This window comes from Mytilus californianus, unplaced genomic scaffold, assembly GCF_021869535.1.
Source record: "Mytilus californianus isolate M0D057914Y unplaced genomic scaffold, xbMytCali1.0.p SCAF_26, whole genome shotgun sequence".
Classification (NCBI taxonomy): Eukaryota; Metazoa; Mollusca; class Bivalvia; order Mytilida; family Mytilidae; genus Mytilus; species Mytilus californianus.
The window spans coordinates 3,217,574-3,236,569 of record NW_026262675.1 but is presented as its reverse complement, the minus strand read 5'-3'; the positions used below and the strand labels follow the sequence as shown (position 1 = coordinate 3,236,569).

General features: G+C 31.9%; 1 protein-coding gene across 1 annotated transcript in view; it reads left to right on the top strand.

Moving 5' to 3' along the window:
• The window catches only part of LOC127732730 (inositol-tetrakisphosphate 1-kinase-like), a 31,565-nt gene extending 12,948 nt beyond the window's left edge, over positions 1–18,617 (top strand). Inside the window, exons 6-10 of the mRNA XM_052241923.1 lie at positions 2,649–2,692; positions 3,637–3,796; positions 9,833–9,903; positions 10,479–10,647; positions 13,181–18,617. Coding sequence (XP_052097883.1) covers positions 2,649–2,692; positions 3,637–3,796; positions 9,833–9,903; positions 10,479–10,647; positions 13,181–13,329 — 593 coding nt within the window. The 3' untranslated portion in view covers positions 13,330–18,617. The remainder of the gene's footprint in view (positions 1–2,648; positions 2,693–3,636; positions 3,797–9,832; positions 9,904–10,478; positions 10,648–13,180) is intronic.
• The last annotated feature ends 379 nt before the right edge of the window (positions 18,618–18,996 follow it).

Here is an 18,996-nt window from a genome sequence, read left to right as displayed (position 1 = left end):
AAATTTATAAGATGTTTAGATTCATTAATACCACAAATCAATGTATGTGATATCCAGTGTTCTTACAGTAATCCGGTTCTATTTAAATTTTATCAAAATTCATTTACAAATATGAGATGATTAAACCAAAATGTTTCAGGTTACTGAAATAGGTTGTATACTGTTTACACTTAATCTCAAATCTTATTTATTTCAGTAGGATACCATTAAAACATTTATATGTAAGTGAAAATGATACCTCATGACCATCAAATCGCGAACTATGATAAACATTAAATGATTTTAAATTTACTTGTTATGTAAAAAGACTTGAAAATTATTCAAAACACAGATCTGCAGATAATCAGCCCAGATACTTTTTTAATAGACATTTGTGCTTCAACTAAGAAGACATTTGATTTTTATTTAAAATGGACATTAGTGATTTTTGTTAAGAAAAATATTTGCTTTAATGTCTTAAATATGATTAGTTTCGTTAGTTTATTTACATCGCAATCAATCTGTTTCGTATTATCTCAGATGGTATTTTTAGTTCAACCTTTATAAGCTTTTCTTTGGCATTTATACTCTGGTGCTGCTTAATTTTCTGTCATTGTGTGTTTGGTTGTGTTATTTTTTTCCTGACTTAAAATGAAAATTTTTTCATTGTCATTTTGTTTTCGAACATTGTATTATTAATTACGTGTTATAGTGTTCTTTAATTTGCCTTTGTAAATTATTTACTTTACTGTTTAGTCCATTTTTGCTAAATCTTCGTGGCGTGGCTCGGTACTTATACATCCCGCCATTATGTTATTGTGCTATCGTCATTTTTTATATACTTGTCTTTCATTTTTGCTTATGTTCTTTGTCTATATGCCATTTTGTTTTTTCTTTGTTGACATATTTGTTTGTTTTTATATTGATTAAGATTATAACACAATGTTGACTGCTGTACCCCTATTTTTGACATTTTTACCTATTATGTCTGTTTGTTTTGTTCACAAATTGTTTTCAATATAATGGAATTTTATGCAACTGTCATACAAGTGAAAGGTTTAGCTAGCTATAAAACCAGGTTCAAGCCACCATTTTCTACATAAGGAAATGCCTGTACCAAGTCAGGAATATGACAGTAGTTTTCCATTCGTTTGATGTGTTTGAGCTTTTAATTTTGCCATTTGACAAGGGATTTTCCGTTTTGAATTTTCCTTGGAGTTCGGTATTTTTGTTATTTTACTTTTTACTGTTTGTAAACTCTACCATAAATTAACGCTCTTCAGTGGCTAATGAAATAGATGAAACAAATAAATCATAGAAGATACACTGTTCCCTTTACTTGTCTCTCGCTCATTACAAACCACCTCAATGGTTGTTCTCTGACAATGTAAATGTTTCTGTTGAGGGTGTATGAGTATCAATTTTACAAGCCAATAAGCAAATATTGAAAATGTATTTACATGTATAAATGTTGGTTTGCATTTGATTTTATTGCGATTAATTCTGTCCTGTTTATACTAAAACATTGGGAAATCATTACATTTATACTATGTAGTGTCGATTTATATCGTTCTTTCTCGTAACTTTGTTGCAGTAGTTTTTATATTAGGAGCATGGCTTGGGGAATTGTTCTAATTTTTTCAGGAAAATTTACAAAAGACAATACTTATTTCGTGTAATCATCTCCTACTACAGTTTTTAACTAGACCCTTGAAATTTTCCTTAATATTGCACTCTTATTGAAGTTGTTCATTTATTATCATTTGGTTGTTTGAGTATTATTTTCAATATTTCCTGACAGGGAACATTAATATCTATTTTTTGCAAAACTTTAAAAAGACACTTCCAATTCTGTGGATTTAGATTTCTCTTACAATTTCAACCAAAATCCTTGCAGCTTGATGGACAGATGATACACACACTGAAGAGATTTGTCAGAATTTGAAGATGTGTACAGATCTACTATAAAAGAAATGTTTGTGGAATTTTTCGTCAATTTTTCCAGAATTTGGAAAGTTGTTTAAATCCACGTCATTTGGACTCTGATGGATAGCTGTCTCATTTCATAATTATTTAGGAACTTAGCCCTTTTCAGTTTAATTTTCTAAAAGAATATTGTGAATTTAAATTCTCGTGTATTTATAGACCTAGATTCTTTCAACTTCGCAAAAAACTTGTACACCTTATATATTTTATATCCCATTATGAAGTTGGTTAAAGATTTTTCCTTATTTATATTTCCAAATTTTTAGATGTTCATTGTAGACTATTCTCCATTGTTTGAGAAACGTTCTTTAAACAAGTTTCATCAATTTTTTTAAGAAATATATTGAGTCAGTTGTTCTGGAAATTGAATAATATAAAAATCTCACAATCAAAACAAAATATAAAACATGAAATACCGCAAACATTTGAAACACTTATAACTCAAGTTTAGAAATATTTGATTGTGATTAACCTTTCCTTGTCTCTTGAAATTAAAACAATATTTCTTTAGGTTACTGTTGATTAAATTGATTGATACCATCTCAGCATAGTATCATGCAAATCTGATATATCAATTCGAAAGTAGTATAGGTATGCACATTCTTTTGTACTGTGTTCTCAATACCAGCTATACTGAATAAATTAAAATGGTTTATGCATAATCTACAATTGTTTCTTTTCAGTCTGCAAACCTATTGTTGCTCAAGGGAATGATGATTCACATGTGGTAAAGTACCGTACTATATACTATATTGTCTTTTGATTTGCTTTCAACATAATATCACCACAAACAAAGCGTTTCGTTGAGTACGTCTTTGTTCAACTACATAAAACTTATCTGCATAATTTTATAAATCTTTTGCAAGAGGACTGAAGGCAATTATCTCAACCTATTGGATGAAAACTTTCATTCCATGAAAAAAATATTATAGCTGGTCTTGTATTGTCTGTTGGTATAAAGATAACAATTTTCATCAATCTTTTTTCTATATGGATCATCAAAATGTGAGACAAATCTTTTTATTGAATGATGTACATGTATCAGAATACTATGGCTGAATCATTTGAAACAGTTATAATGTCAAAAGTACGGGTATGCTTAGCACGACAACGCGGACATTTTTGTTTATTTTCACACGGAGATTTGGTTGTTTAAACTAAGTACTGTTATATACTGTGGTAGAATTTCGTTTAGGTTTTATTAATGAATTACGAATTAAAGCAATTGAGACAGGAACCCAATGATTCTAAAAAAATCTAGATCTAATGAGTATCTTTACCATGAAATTAGCTGAAAATTAGCATCCAAAAATATGGTATTAAAAACATATACCCCAGATCATATAATTTATCACGAAGGTCTGCGTAGGGTAGTGTGATATCCCCATAGTGAAAGAGGTACGGTCACTTTTAGTGGCGTACTATTGAGAATACATATAACTTGTTCCACCAATATCAAGCGAACAGAATATGTTCAAGTAAATAGGAAGATGAAGGAATCCCAAAGATATTTCCTTAAACACTTTTCAAAGAATATTCACTGTTGTGGTGATGTGTCATTGATATATGATTAGATTAAAGGATAACTATAATTTAGAATATTACAATCCTGCATCAAATGATAGCAGATATATATGAAAAATCTTTAACATATTGTTCTTGTTCTTCTAGATGTCAATTATATTTGATGAAGATGGTTTAGAAGATATTCAGCCTCCATGTGTTGCCCAGTCTTTCATTAACCATAATGCAGTTCTGTATAAAGTTTACATTGTTGGTGATAAGCAGTTCATAGTGGAAAAACCATCAGTCAAGAATTTTTCACCGACAAGTAAGTTTTAAGTGATAGTTGTTATGAACTACTAGTATGTGTGTTAAATTTGATGCATCTGCAAATGGATAATACATGCCACACTTATTATACCAACACATCTTCATTCTCTCCATCATGAATATTTATCTATCATTCATTATGCTTGTTTTGGTCTTATGAGCTATTTTCCATCAGGTAACTGTTATTAATGTCTATGTTCCGGACCATATGAGTATTTGGACCATACGCGTATGGTAATGGATATATATATGTATATAATTGAATATACTCATATGTTCCGACCATACGCAAATGGTCTTGTTAATTAACACAATGAAACGTTTAACTTTAATACTGTAACTTTATTTCATAAGGCCTTCGAGTTGTCATCAAACATTGTTGAAAAAAAAATGAAATTTTGAATTCTCAATAAAGTTATGATAAAGTTATGATGATTAACACTATGAATTTCATTCACAAGCAAGAATAATAGTAAATACATTTATACATGGTCATTATCGATTTGTACTAACAAACAAAAACATCTACAGGATAAAGACGCTTTTGGATGACATAAGTGAAGGCAAGAAAACAGATACCCAAGATTCAATCAATACTACGGGAAAAACAAATATTTAGTAACTTTTCCCGTTTTGAGACGAGTTGTGTGTTCTGCAAATTAATTGATAATTCTTAAACACTTTATATTGTCTTATTTTTTATTTGAGAAATTATCCATTGCAATGCAATATCATCTGAATATTATCTTTGTCCAAAATGTGTTTGTTTTATTTCTTAATTGCTGTCGTCGTATCTTATATCCTTTTACGCTATGATTTTTTTATGTTTTCTTTCTTTATTTTGTGTCTTACTTGCTGAACAAAAATCATTTACGTAGGATAATTGAGCATAGATCATTGGTAAACGTTTAATGCATGTTAGAAAAAAATACTCATATGGCCTTAAGAGAAGCGAAAGATACCAAAGGGGTATACAAACTCATAAGTCGAAAACAAACTGACAATGCCATAGAGTAAATATAGTACAGAACATTAATAAATCATATCAATATAGATAATTTTCATAATCAATACTCGTTTTTTTTCCACATTTTTGGCCGCAATAAGGTTAATCAGATATAACTTTTATGAGATCTCTATGTACAACAAGATTAAATCTCTCCCTTGCATACATGTCAACTAACCCGATATATGCAGGTGTGAACCTAGAATTACCAACTCACCAGAAATGTTCTATGACCCGTTCAGGTCAAAATATAATCTTTCAGCATCTATCAGTTTTCACCAGTATGCAAGTTCTAGTTTTATCAAATAAGTACTCCTTAAAATTCTTAATTGCAAATTTGGAAGCTTAGTTACATGAACACTTTTACAAAAGTTATTATAAGTAATTCTAGAACTATTGATAGTGTGAAACACTCATATGAATGCAAATAATAGTATTCAGTTGACATATAGAACATTTGCTATGAAGAAGAGAAAACTTCCCTCATCAACTACCCCCCCCCCCCTTTTCCGGCCCCTTTAGAACATATGCCATTTTCTCAGTAAATGATGAACACTTGTTACTATAGTAAAGCAAACGTTATGAATAATGATAAAAAGGAGTGCTTTCGGAAACCTTTAATTCATCCAGAAAAGAGTTGGCATGTATTGTGACCATTTCTTTTTTCACTCAATGCAGGTTATTGCCTTCCTTTTTGGGTACTTTTAGAGGTTGACAGGTATGGTCATGTCTTATTGATTTTAACTGATCAGTTGAGAGTATATGTTATCAATGAAAACAGTTCTAAGATGGGATTTCATATATATTATACACTTTAGCTTTGATTCAAGCATCTTATCGCGTCTTGCGTAATGAATTATAAGCTTGGTATTTTTGATGAGTTGTTATAGATAGAAGGTCTAATTGGATGATTTAAAATCGATACTGTTAGACAGTTTGTATAATATGTAAAGCTGACAATGATTTTATAACATTAATGGTACCAAATTTATTGCACCAGATGGCCACCTCGAGAGCCAACACCTCTTCAGTGATGCTTGAGACCAAAATATTTGAAAATCCAAATCCAAATTCACGGAATAAATTTAATCTATTACTTTTAGTAAATAAAAGATCAGCTAATCATTACGTTTGGTTTGAGTTCATTAAATGAATTAAAAAACACGTATAAAAATTCAGAACGCTTGCTTACATGTCTCTTTTTTTAGCTCACCTGTCCCGAAGGGCCATGTGAGCTTTTCTCATCACTTGGCGTCCGTCGTCCGCCGTCCGTCGTCGTCCGTCGTCGTCGTTAACTTTTTACATTTTGAACTTCTTCTAGAGAACCACTGAATGGAATGAAACTAAACATGGCATGAATGTTCATTATGAGGTGCTGACCAAGTGTTGTTACTTTGTAGCGGATCCATCATACAAGATGGCCGCCAGCGGGGGACTTAGTTTAACATAGGACCCTATGGGAAATACATACAAATGACTTCTTTTAGAGAACCACTGAATGGAATGAAACCAAAACATGGCATAAATGTTTCTTATGAGGTACTGATGAAGTGTTGCTACTTTGTTGCCGATTTACTGTTCAAGATGGCCACCAGGATATTTTATTAAATTACAGGACCAATATTAAACCAAATTTAGCCTCACTCATTACTAGGGTATCTGTTATGATTTTAATCTATTTTTACATGATTCCCAAATTAAAGTAGAATCAGGTGAGCGACACAGGCTCTTGAGAGCCTATAGTTTTATTACCTCAGATGGCATTGATTGAATTAAAGGATACAACAGATACAGTTAAGTATGTCTCATATCTTGACTTTCTTCTAGAAATTGACAATGAGGGTCGGTTGAGAACAAACCTTTGCGACAAAAGAGATGGTTTCAGCTTCCCAATTTTTAACTTTCTATTTCTATATAGCAACATTCCAACATCTCCTAGTTAATACTACACTAGTAAATGAATTTAAGTCCGAAACGGTCATCTTGATCTTAGCATCATCTGAAAAATAAATAGTTAAGTCATGTTCTGTTTTTCAGTGAATGTTCAAACTAATAGACTACAGTAAATTCAGTACTGTTCAGGCAACTTTTTTTTCAGTCAAGTAAGTACTGTTAGTAGCTGTTCAGACAATTCAGTTTCTTGTTGATGAGTAGATGTAAATTACAACTGCTGAAAAGGCTGAATATAGACTGAACAGATCTGAATTGACTGCAAGCGAATGTTATGAATGGTAATGGTAATGAATCTACTGCAGTCTGAAAATTTAAAGAAAGACTGAAAATGACTAGTGCTATATTCCAGGGCTTGCATTTCCTATAGTGATTTCCTTGATATAGGGTTGCTGCTCATCAGGAAGATATTAAACCAAGAGTTCCAAGTGGTGAATCATTCCTTTGAAAATTTTACTGTTGCTTTTATCAGTTGGTTGACCGTTATTGAACATCTGTTTCACAGATGATGACAAATATGTTCCAATGATCGTTACCACAATTACGTCCTCTTTTCCTCGAGTGTGACCTACCGAAATAGACTAATCATCGGGTTTATAATTACACGAGCAACACGACGAGTATACATGTTGAGCAGGATCTGCGTACCCTTCAGGAGTACCTTAGAACCCCCCCTTTCGGTTTTTTAGTAGGGTTCATGTTGCTTAGTCTTTAGTTTTCTATGTTGCGTTTTCTATACCGTTGTTTGTCGTTTTTGAACAACCTACTCTGTTGTCATGACTCATCATATGGTTTTCAAAAAAATATCATATCAACATTTGGCCTTTTTAGAATAAAACAAAATAATGCATTTGAAGCGAGATAGTATATAATAAGACTACAGTAGTTTACCAATGTTCAAATCTCGTAAATCGATCAGGATAAGACAAATCAAGGTAACCAACAGAAACTCCGGAAATCGCATCGTCTGCACTACGAATTTATACTCAGTCAAAAGCCTACAACCAGTGAGATTACAGATCAGACGACTATACTGGAATCTATCGATCTAAGATCGCGAAAATATGTCGCTAATAAATTTTGACACCGACAAATCGTATCAGTCAACCAATTCGTGATAGTGATTGTAAACTTAAGTAGTGTCGATGTCAGCCGGAGCAGTTTTTGTGTAAGGAGCACCTCCCCGTTCATGAAGTTCATATATTGTTAACACGTACGAGCGTAACATATTAACTAAAATATGTAAACGCCATATAATGGAACAGATGGTGTGTTACATTTGAGAAATGGGAAGCTGCCAATTGAAAAGTTGAAATCTTCACTTTTAAAGTCTAATTTGAGGTCGGCCATATATGTCAATATTGAGGAAAAGATAAAGATATGAAGCAGACCTTCTACTTTCGGTAGTATCCTAAATTTCCTTTATACTTATATTTTACTTAATTTGTACTTTATCGAGAAAGTGTGTACTATATACGGTATGTACTGTCAACTACAAATTCTTTTTCATCAGCTGCTGGATCTCACTTATTGTCACATTTACCTATTATGTCTGTTTGGGTTGCTCACCCAATTTTGTCAATATATCTTTATAAACAACTGGCATACAAGTGGGAGGTTTAGCTATCTATAATACCAGGTTCAATCCACCATTTTCTTCAGGGATATGACAGTTGTTTTTCACTTGTTCCGTTGGTTGATACCATTGATTTTGTCAGTTTTTATGGACTTCCCCTTTTTGAGTTTAACTTGGAGTTCGGTATTTTTTTTATACTTTTTTCAAGTTCACTGTGATATTCAAGATGTAAGCACTCATCGAAATACGAGTCATTGAGTAACAGAACATCATCAATATATCTGAAAGGACATTTAAGAACACCTGCGACCACCCCTGGTTTTTGGTGGGGTTCGTCTTTAGTTTTCTTTGTTGTGTTTTTGTACTGTTTGTCTTTTCGCCGTTTTCGGTTTTTGCAATGGCATTGTCAGTGTGTTTTCGACGTATGAGTTTGAATATCTATTTTTAAGAACTTTGCAAGACGCTTTTTCGTTTTGTCTTTGAGAAGGTTTTGTATTAATTCAACTTTATATGAGTACAAAGACATGTCGGCCAGTAGTGGTGCATTTAAATGCCGACTGTCTGCTGAAATTTTTCGTGACCTAAAACAATCCATATAGATGTACGTTTCCCACTTTGAAGAAAAGCTCTTTTAAATAAGATAATGAAGTCGATCTTTTAATTGAGAATGGGGAATAGTAGTGTGACGCGTAGAAAAATGAAAGGTTTTGATAATACTGCATAATTGTAAATTGTGTGTTTGAAGATTTTGGAGTAGATCTTATATTAGAAAGAACGGTGGTAAAAACTTTAGAAAGATGTTTAGTCAAACATCTTGACGACCCGGCTATATGTCGTTCTTTGTAAGGATTTGTTTGAGGTTTAGATATCGAGTATAAAGATGGGAGATTTTCATAAGTTTTAAGACAAATCAGTGGACTCAAACATGACTCAATATAAAAGGGTATCCCTGAATTTGTTCACAATGAAAATACTGTCCATTTGTGCCCATGTCCCCCCCCCCCCCCCCAAAAAAAAAATCCCTTTCCCCAAGAAATACTGTTTCTGGGGAAAGAGATAAAAAAATAATACTTTTTTTTTCCATTGATTGAATTTATCAATATACATTTCCAGAATCCAAAATTATTTGCACCAACTGTAATCGCTGTTTGTGGTTATATCAGATTCAATATGTATCGTACCCCATATTGTAATTCGTGTGTAAATAAGTTTATACGATATATATAAAAAAAATCTTACTCATTCGCCATCATTAAGTTTTACGGACAATGACAGTAGATGTCAACCATCCAAATATACCAACTTGACCATTTTTACCTTCTTTTACACATTTCTATTGTTTGAGTTTACAACTGGATATCCGTATGTAAATAAATTGTTCGAACATCACATTTTCAAACTGTTAAAATAGTAAAATTCTTGATAACCAGTATGTATTTGTTTTTATTTAGATTTGACGGACTCATGCATGTCCACTAACACAAGTATTTATTTCTTTTCAGGCCGAGCTACAATTAAGTTTGATGCGTCGAAGCTTAACCGTTCAAATTCTCTTACTAAGAATGAGAAGAAGGTTAGTAGATAAGTGTAACCATCAATGAGACAGCTATACAATGATACTCAGTATACACAAAACTGAGGGTTTCCTTTTTCATTTACGTTTCAAATAGAAAATAATACAATTTCATTCTGAATGCATTTTTAATTTAAAGAAATACGTGATATAATGTTAAGGTGCTATTTATTATATGAAAATATAAATCTTAAAAAATTGTTCATGGTTAACTAAGCCAGAGGCTCTAAAGAGCCTGTGTCGCTCATCTTGGTCTATGTGCACATTCAACAAAGAAACTCTCCAATATAATAGACGAGAATAGAATGCATGACAAAAATCTCTGTTTTTTTTACCTTGTATCGCTGATCATTTAATCTGTTTAGTTTCTCTCTATCTTCTTTATTTTTTGCTCAAAACACAAAAGAGGGTTAAACAATCCTCATTTAAGGGCAATAACTCCTATAAAGAGTGACAGTCTACTAACTATAACAGCAAAATTTGACTTGATGATAATTATGGTAAAGTTTGGTTGAATTATGTCCAGATTGTTTAATGGCGTAGCCTTTTCCTAATTGTGACAAAATATCTTACAGTGGGTTCAAGATGATCTCAGTAAAACTCGATTCACTCCAGATAATGACAGAATAAAAGAAATATGTCTTATAATACAGCGACAGATTAAAATGGATTTATTTGGTATCGATGTTATAATTGATTGTGACGATGGAAGACATGCTGTGATAGATATAAATGCTTTTCCAGGTCAGTAGACAAATATTAATTTCACTATTTGCAGTTCACTTGATTTGCCTATTGTCATAACCTGGCGTTCATCTTTGTTCTCGTTCGTCTATATCGGTTATAATACACACTTTCACATGTATTTCCTCTGTAAATTATGATCAAATTTTAATCAAACTATAGGCATAAAAGACACTCAAAATAGTAAGTTCAAATCTAAATTCAGGTCTAAATAAATGTTACCAAAAAGTATTGGTATTTCTAATAGATTAACAAGTTCTGTCGTATCATAAAATCTATGTGCGTTGGAGTTGTCCCCGTTTGTTTTTCTACATTGATGGTCATTAGAAAGAATTATTGTTAACATATTTTATTGTCGAAATAATACATGTGAAAAGGATCGGACATAAATTATACAATAGTTATCAAAGGTACCAGGCTTATAATTTGATACGCCAGACGCGCGTTTCGTTTACATAAGACTCATCAGTGACGCTCAGATCAAAATAGTTAGAAAACCAAAACAAGTACAAAGTTGAAGAGCATTGAGGACCCAAAATTCCAAAAAGTTGTGCCAAATACGGCTAAGGTAATGTATGCCCGGGATAAGAAAATCCTTAGTATTTCGAATAATTCATACTTTTGCAAACAGTGAATTTATAAAAATGACCATATCATTGATATTCATGTCAACACCGAAGTGCTGACTACTGGGCTGGTGATACAACTTAGAATCGTTTTTCCGTTAGTTTTAGTGTACAATGAATAAAACATGCAGCTAATGTGTATGCGGTTGCACTGACCACACTAGTAAATACATTGATTCGGTAAGCCGAGTTGACTACAATTCGACCTTATCACACTTTGGGTTTAAAATCTAAATTTCTGAAAAAGTATCATAAAAAGTATGCACGTATTTAGTAATTTGTTATTTGTAAGGAAATTTAATCATTTATGATCATCACAGGTTTTACTAGTGTAAGCAGGATTTTATAAATTTATTCTGTACATACTTGAAGAAAAATGAAAAAAAAGTAGAAATGGAATTTCTGTTTGTGGCTAACAGTACCTCTCAAACAAAATTGAAGCAACCATATTCTTTGATGTATATCGGACCTAATTTCAAAATTTCTGTGTTGGTTTATAAGATCTAGTGATTCGTTTCCGTGCAACAAATTTGAGACATTGACCTGTTCATGAAATGTTTTGAAAGAATTGTTTCAACTGGTTGACGAAATTGTTGACGAATTGAGTGACCGATATATTCGCGTTCTTAGATCTTTAGATAAGAGAACAGTGGTCTGGTTCGACTAAGTATGGATGTGCATGGCGGGTGATGCATGCATATCAGAAAACGCTAGTTGTTAACCTTGTCGGCGCACCCGGTTTCGTTCCTTTCTTTCACAGTTAATGCGAGGCCCACGGTATTTTCCTTGATTAATACCGTCTGAATGAATTTATGATATTTGAACATCGGAATGTAAGAGGCAACCTCGTACCATTTGTAGTCTATTTAGAATATAGTTCTTTAACTTTGTATGTTTTCTTTAATAGAGATTCAGACATAAAGGTAATAAGAATGTATTTTTCGCAAGAAACTCAAAATTTTATATGCTGATTATTAATATAAATATAAGGAAGAGGGACGAAAGATACCAGAGGGACAGTCAAACTCATAAATCGAAAACAAACTGACAACGCCATGGCCAAAAATAAAAAGACAAACAGACAAATAATAGTACAGATGACACAACATAGAAAGCTAAAGACTAAGCAACACGAACCCCACCAAAAACTGGGGGTGATCTCAGGTGCTCCGGAAGGGTAAGCAGCTCCTGCTCCACATGTGGCACTCGTCGTGTTGCTTATGTTATTACAAATCCGGTAAATAGTCTAATTCGGTAGGTCACATTCGTGAAAAGGGAAGGGTATTGTAGTTACGACATAAGGAACATATCCGATATCATCTGTGAAACGGTTATTCCATAACGGTCAACCAACTCGTGATGGCGTCCGTAAAATTTACGATGGGATGATTTCAACTTCACCATTTGGAACTCTTGGTTTAATAGCTTCCTTGTGAGCAGCAATCCTCTATCAAGGAAATCATGATAGGAAATACAAGCCCGGGAATATCGTATCGAAATTAGGGTTATATGCAATGAGACAGCAACCGAATGACATAAAAATAAACTAACGGTCTTCATAATAATGGACAAAAGTCTGTACAAAGATTCAATGGGAAGGGGTCACATTTGGAGCAGAATCTGCTTATCCTTATGAATCACCTGAGATCACCCCGTTTTTGTGGGGGTTCGTGCTACTCATTCTTTAGTTTTCTGTGTAGTGTGTTGGTGTTGTTTGTCTTGTCATCCTTTCTTGGTTTTGGAATGTTATGTCGGTTTGTCTTCAAATTTGTATTGTCCCTTTTGGTAATTTCCGCCTCTGTTTTTAAGCTCTAAATCCTCTTGAGTGCAGAAAACTTAAATGAGTTTAACAAAGTATGAAAGATCAGCCTGCTCTATTTCAATTAAGAATGTATTATCTGTTTAAGGATATGAAAGTGTTGACAACTTTGGAGAAGTATTATGCAATCATCTCATAAATTTAATGTCCAGTGTTGAAACCGTATCCGATGACGCGGTACAATATTCTGATGCTGAAAAGATAGGACCAGACGAACCAAAAAGATTAAAACTTTGAAACGAGCATTGCATGATGTATAAATGTCTGAAAGTCACAAAATGATTTGGTGATACTTCTTGCATCGTGACATCAGATGCTGAGAACCAGAACGAAACACTCTGGAAATAGAGAAATCAGTAATATTGTTCTTATTAGATAAAAAAAAATTATATTATAAATGAGAATTAAGAATTAACTTTTTTCATTAAAAGTATGTTATTTTGTAATGCATCCCCCTGATTAGTAGGTAAAACAATTTATGTGTCTGATTCACATTTCTATTAACACTTTTATAGTTTTGAAAATTATTGATATATAAAAATTAAAAATTCATTGATTATGTGTATATATCATACTTCACATTTTACTGTTTTTTCCATTTTAAATGATATCCTAACATAGGGCAAATATATAAGATAAATGAACCTGTGTCCTTCAAATTTTTAAATATTGCATTATAAGCATTTTAAGTATAGGTACTAGTATTTTAGGTTCAATACTTAAATTGACATTTCGAAAAAATAATATAAATTATAATTATACTTTTTTACCTGATACCGTGAAAATATATTTAGCACAGAAACTAAGTTGAATGTAGAATAACATTAAGGGTAATTTTTAGAGAGAAAAAATGGTAACCTTTATAACAAAATATATAAGGAAATTACAAAACAAGTTTTAATGGCTGTAATGATCGAACAGGTCATTCAAAGTTGTACACTTATTGAATATATAACAGTTCTGTTAGGACATTTGTGTAGTTTATACGTATAATATATTGAAATTATTACTTTTATAGAAATAATTTGTATTTGAAAAATTGTAAAATATTCTTTATAGCATTTTGATTAATAGTAGTATTGGAATCATCACAAACATATTGCTAATAACTTCCAAAAGTCTCAACTATTATTTTTACATAAAACTGCAAAAATGGTCACATACTGTTTCTGATAATACACTTTAAATTCCACATAGATTCCTGTAATTTTTAACAGTTTGCATTTCGATAAGAGTGTTATTAAAAGAATTGGAACAGCACAAGGAAAAACAAAATGCATGTCTGGCGTACCAAACTATAAGCCTGATATCTTTAATGAGCTCTTTTTTGTTTTTGTTTTGTTTTAACAAATAATTTCAGGATCTTAAACGATAAACATGAATTTGGAAGGTACAAAATTTCAACAAATAAACTTATATCGTTAAAGAATAGTTCTTCTGTTTTCACTTATCAAGACAATGTACTTATACGTAAAGGCACAGAAAAATACTATCATTCATTTACTTACATATATACATACTTATAACCATTCACATATATGCGTCTATATTGAGAGTTCATTAAAGCTACTTTTTATAACATATTTTTTAAAATAATATATATTTTAAAAGCTGATAGAAATTTGACATTATCTTGATTATGTATTAACCCAAATGTATATTTAAGTATTATTCGTAGAAAAATGCTAATTGTTACAAGTTACAACTCTTTTTTGATATGATAGCACTATTGCTTTACATTTTGTAGTCAGGACCAATTACTACCTGTTATTTCGAATTGAGAGACGTCGCAAGATACTGGTTTTACTAGTGAAAAACGTGCTTTACCTATCATAAAATATGTTTCAGTAGTAATATAAAAAATATACTGCTAACATGTCGATAATTAAAGAAAGCTTACTAGTATTTTATTCTCTTTTTGAATATTGCAAACATTATGCAGTGCGATGATAAGGTTATGAGAAATAATAGTCCAAAGTTCGTAAAATTGTAATTAGTGTCCTATCCCGCGTTACATTTTGAGTGATGCTGTTCGGCATAAAACGAGTGTAGTGTCCGCGAAACCGCTTCTTCCCCCGCACCGTTCATGAACGTTATAACACCTTCATATCGCAATATTTGTTGTTTTTCCTTCAAAAGCGGTTTGAGTCGAAAGAAATGGAAATCAGATGACGCATAAGGTATGTCCCTTATCAGTTAATGTTGATAAATTTAACATTCATATCAGATTTAAGGATAGAAATGCTTTGAATAATATAATAACAAGTATGATGTTCTTATACCAAAAAAATGTACATTTACCGTACTTTTTTATTACTTAATTAATTTGCACAAGACTTGAAAAGTACATATACTCAAGTACGTATTGTTACATTTATGTTAATAGTGAGCTACAGAATAAAAAAAAAGATATCATAAACAGTTGTGTCCAAGCCAATGTCCCCTGATCTAATTTTTATCGTTTTGAACGTCGAGACGCGTGAATGCCACTGTATACATAACGCACTGGTGTTAATACAAATAAATGACTTTCCAAATTTCAGGAAAAATAAAACAATGACTCCATGATGGTCGTCTTCTTGTGGAACCATTTTCATGTTTGACGTGTAATGTTTGTATGAACGGAAACAGCCGCGGGTATGCTTTAATCAAAAGTTGCTATCATTCATATTCATACCATGGAAAGGCATGTATACAATGGTGCTGATCCGGGAGATGAACAATTGGAAGAAGCAGCTCAACCGTTATAAAACTATTACTTTATTTAGAGAATGAAATGTTGAATAAATGTTCTGCAGAAAATCTGTTCTGACGTTACTAAAAAAAACGGCGTAAGCGTGCTACTCTAAGTAACACCAGTATCTTGTGACGTCTCTGAACGTTCATATTTAGCTCACCATTTTAATCTTGTTCCCAACCTTTCTTAAAGTTTTATTTTCAAATTCAGGTCGGATAATCCCTGCTGAACAACCCCAAAATTTTAGGAGTAAAACATATAAGTTACAAATTGTTATAGTTTTCATAGCATTCTTAGAAAAAATATTTTGCTATTTTCCGGTCCATAGTTGTGTAGTTGGTACACACAATTTGGATAAACTGTTAATTTTGTTCCAGATGACGCTTTCAACTTAAACACAACCCTTAAGAGATTTACTTTGACCATAAGACTAAAATATTCAAGAAAAGATGTCTTTAACTACTGTTGTCTCTAATTTTACCTTAGTTGAGCAGAAAATGAGTTGATATTTAATGTAAATGTTTTATGCGAGTTTTTTTTTTTTTTTGTGTCAAAATACATTTAACCAAATTACAGCTATATGGGGCTCATCGTTCGGCCAATTATTTTGTATTATGATAATATTTGATAAATAATGATATAATGAGTATTAAAATATATTTGAATTATCTTCTTGTTTACCTATTTTCAACCATGTTTAATGTTGCAGCTGATGTTGAAATGTCATGGAAAAAACAGTTTTCTGTCATCCTCGGGAATAATGAGCAAATAATGGGTGTTGAATTGTGAAATGACTTTATTTAATTTCTATTCACATAGACATACATATGACTTATTCGTGAACAAAGACTAATGTTTCAACCCACTTTGATGAATATGGCTATTCTCTTTAAACCCTAGTTGGTCATATAGCTACTAACGTTTCAGTGTATTTACTCATCCCTGGATTTCAAATGTTTAGGTTTAAGCGTTCCTGGTGAAGGTAAATACAAGAAAGCGCTTCGGACTGACTAAATTAAGTGTTTATTTCATTTCTAGAAAATGATAAGATTGCACTGATTAGTTGCTAGTAATTTTGTAATAAGTTGTTTCAGGTCTTTTGTTAGTATACAAATAAGGAGATGTGCTATGATCTATGATTGCCAATGAGACAGCTATCCACCAAAGTTCAAATGAAGTGGATGTAAGCAATTATAGACAACCGTACGGTCTTCAACAATGAGAAAAAACCCATAACGTATTGTCGTCTATGAAAGGACCCGACTGAAAAATATGAAACAATTCAATGGAGACAACTAACGCCCAAATTTATCACAAAATAATTTAAGAACATTAAATATGACAGACATGGACCAAAGACAACCACTGAACTACAGGCTCCTTCCTGACTTGGGACAGGCGCATAAATAATATGGCGGGTTTAAAGCGCTCAGCCCTCCCCTAACCTGAAACATTGGTGTTACAACACATCATAAGGTCGGTTTACATTCGTAAGACTTCATTACAGATTAATCTGGGAATGGACATCATGTAGTATGATTGCTAACGATACAACTATCCATCAGAGTTGAAATGACGTGGATGTAATCAATTATAGGTCACAGTATGGCCTGCAACAATGAGACAAAAAAAATACCATAGACAGCTATAAAAAGCCCCGGCTTGAAAAATGTGAAATAATTTAAACGTGAAAACTAACGGCCTAATTTATAACAATTCAATTTACAAAAAAACAATATGACAGACATGAACCAACGAGAACCACTGAATCACAGGCTCCGACATGGGAAGAGAAATTAAGAGGAAATTAAGAATGCGGCGGGGTTAAACATGTTTGTGAGCGCTCAACCTTCCCCTAACCTTGGACAGTGGTTTAACTGCACAACATTAGAACAAACTGTAAAAATCTGCTGCAAATGGCTCAACTCAATAAATCGGTTCGAAGCACAAAAAACTAACATAAAAACAAGACACAAGCATCGATATAAAATAACTCGCAGTTACAGAAAGCTAATTACAATTAATAAATAAATCATGTTCTCCCAATATTGTGTTTCGCATAGGTGTATTCTGTATTTTAAAATCCTTTAACTATCTTAAAATCTGATGAAAACAAAGCATTGTTTTATGTATTGATGTCGTGTTAGGGATATAGGTTTATTATTGAAAAAGTATGTAAGGGAAGTTTTTCATTGATAGGTCTACATAAGAAACAGCTTAAATGTGAATATCAAGCAGAGAAAGATATCTTTCAGAGGCCAAAATAATGACTCAAATCCTCCATCTTTCAAATTGCAGTAAACTTTTTGATGATTGGCATTTGTAAAATGCATTAATATAATTCTGAATTTATTGTAGTAATGAATCCGAGGGACCAATTGCCAGTATTCTTCTATTGTGAGACTACATTGTAATTATGATTTAGATGTATTTTTTCTTCAAAGTCAATAAGGGTCAATAACCACTTAGAACAGCATAGTGACATTTTCTTATTTATCTGTGATTTAAGGTGGTACCTAACACTACAGGGAGATAACTCTGTAAAATCAGCTAAACGTTTTAATTACGATGTATTGTTAAGGAAATATTAAGCTTCTCAATGATTAAAATTAGTGTTTGTCAAACTGCTATATATCCAATGAAATTTTTCAGAGAAAGTGATTGGTTCAAGTTTTTTGAAATATTTATATTTTTTTCAAAGGGTCAAAGTAAATATTTTGTCAAAATTTTAAGAAAATTAAACGAGCCAAATTAATTTTAGTCAAGGTGTTGGGTACCATCTTAAAGATATGATTAAATTTAGAATATCAGAATTGTTGACACTGTTATCTTAGCCTTGAAGTTCTCTTCAGTTTTTACTAATGAATTTGGTAATGGTGATTTCTGTAGACTGTTTTTCAATTATAAAAAGAAATTAAAGACGTTAATATAATATATTTTTTCCTTTTTCTAAATTTATATCTCTCTTTTTTAACTCATGGGAAGTCATGGTGTTTAAAAAAAATTTCTAATCAAATTGCAATTTTAACGGTAATTTTAATTGGAAATTGAAAAGTCAGGACATTTTATGTGAGGTAAAACGAAAATGATTTTTTGCAGTTTCAATTCTTAAATGTCATCTTCAATGTTTTAAAAGTAAAAATTTTTAAATTCATAAAACAATTTGC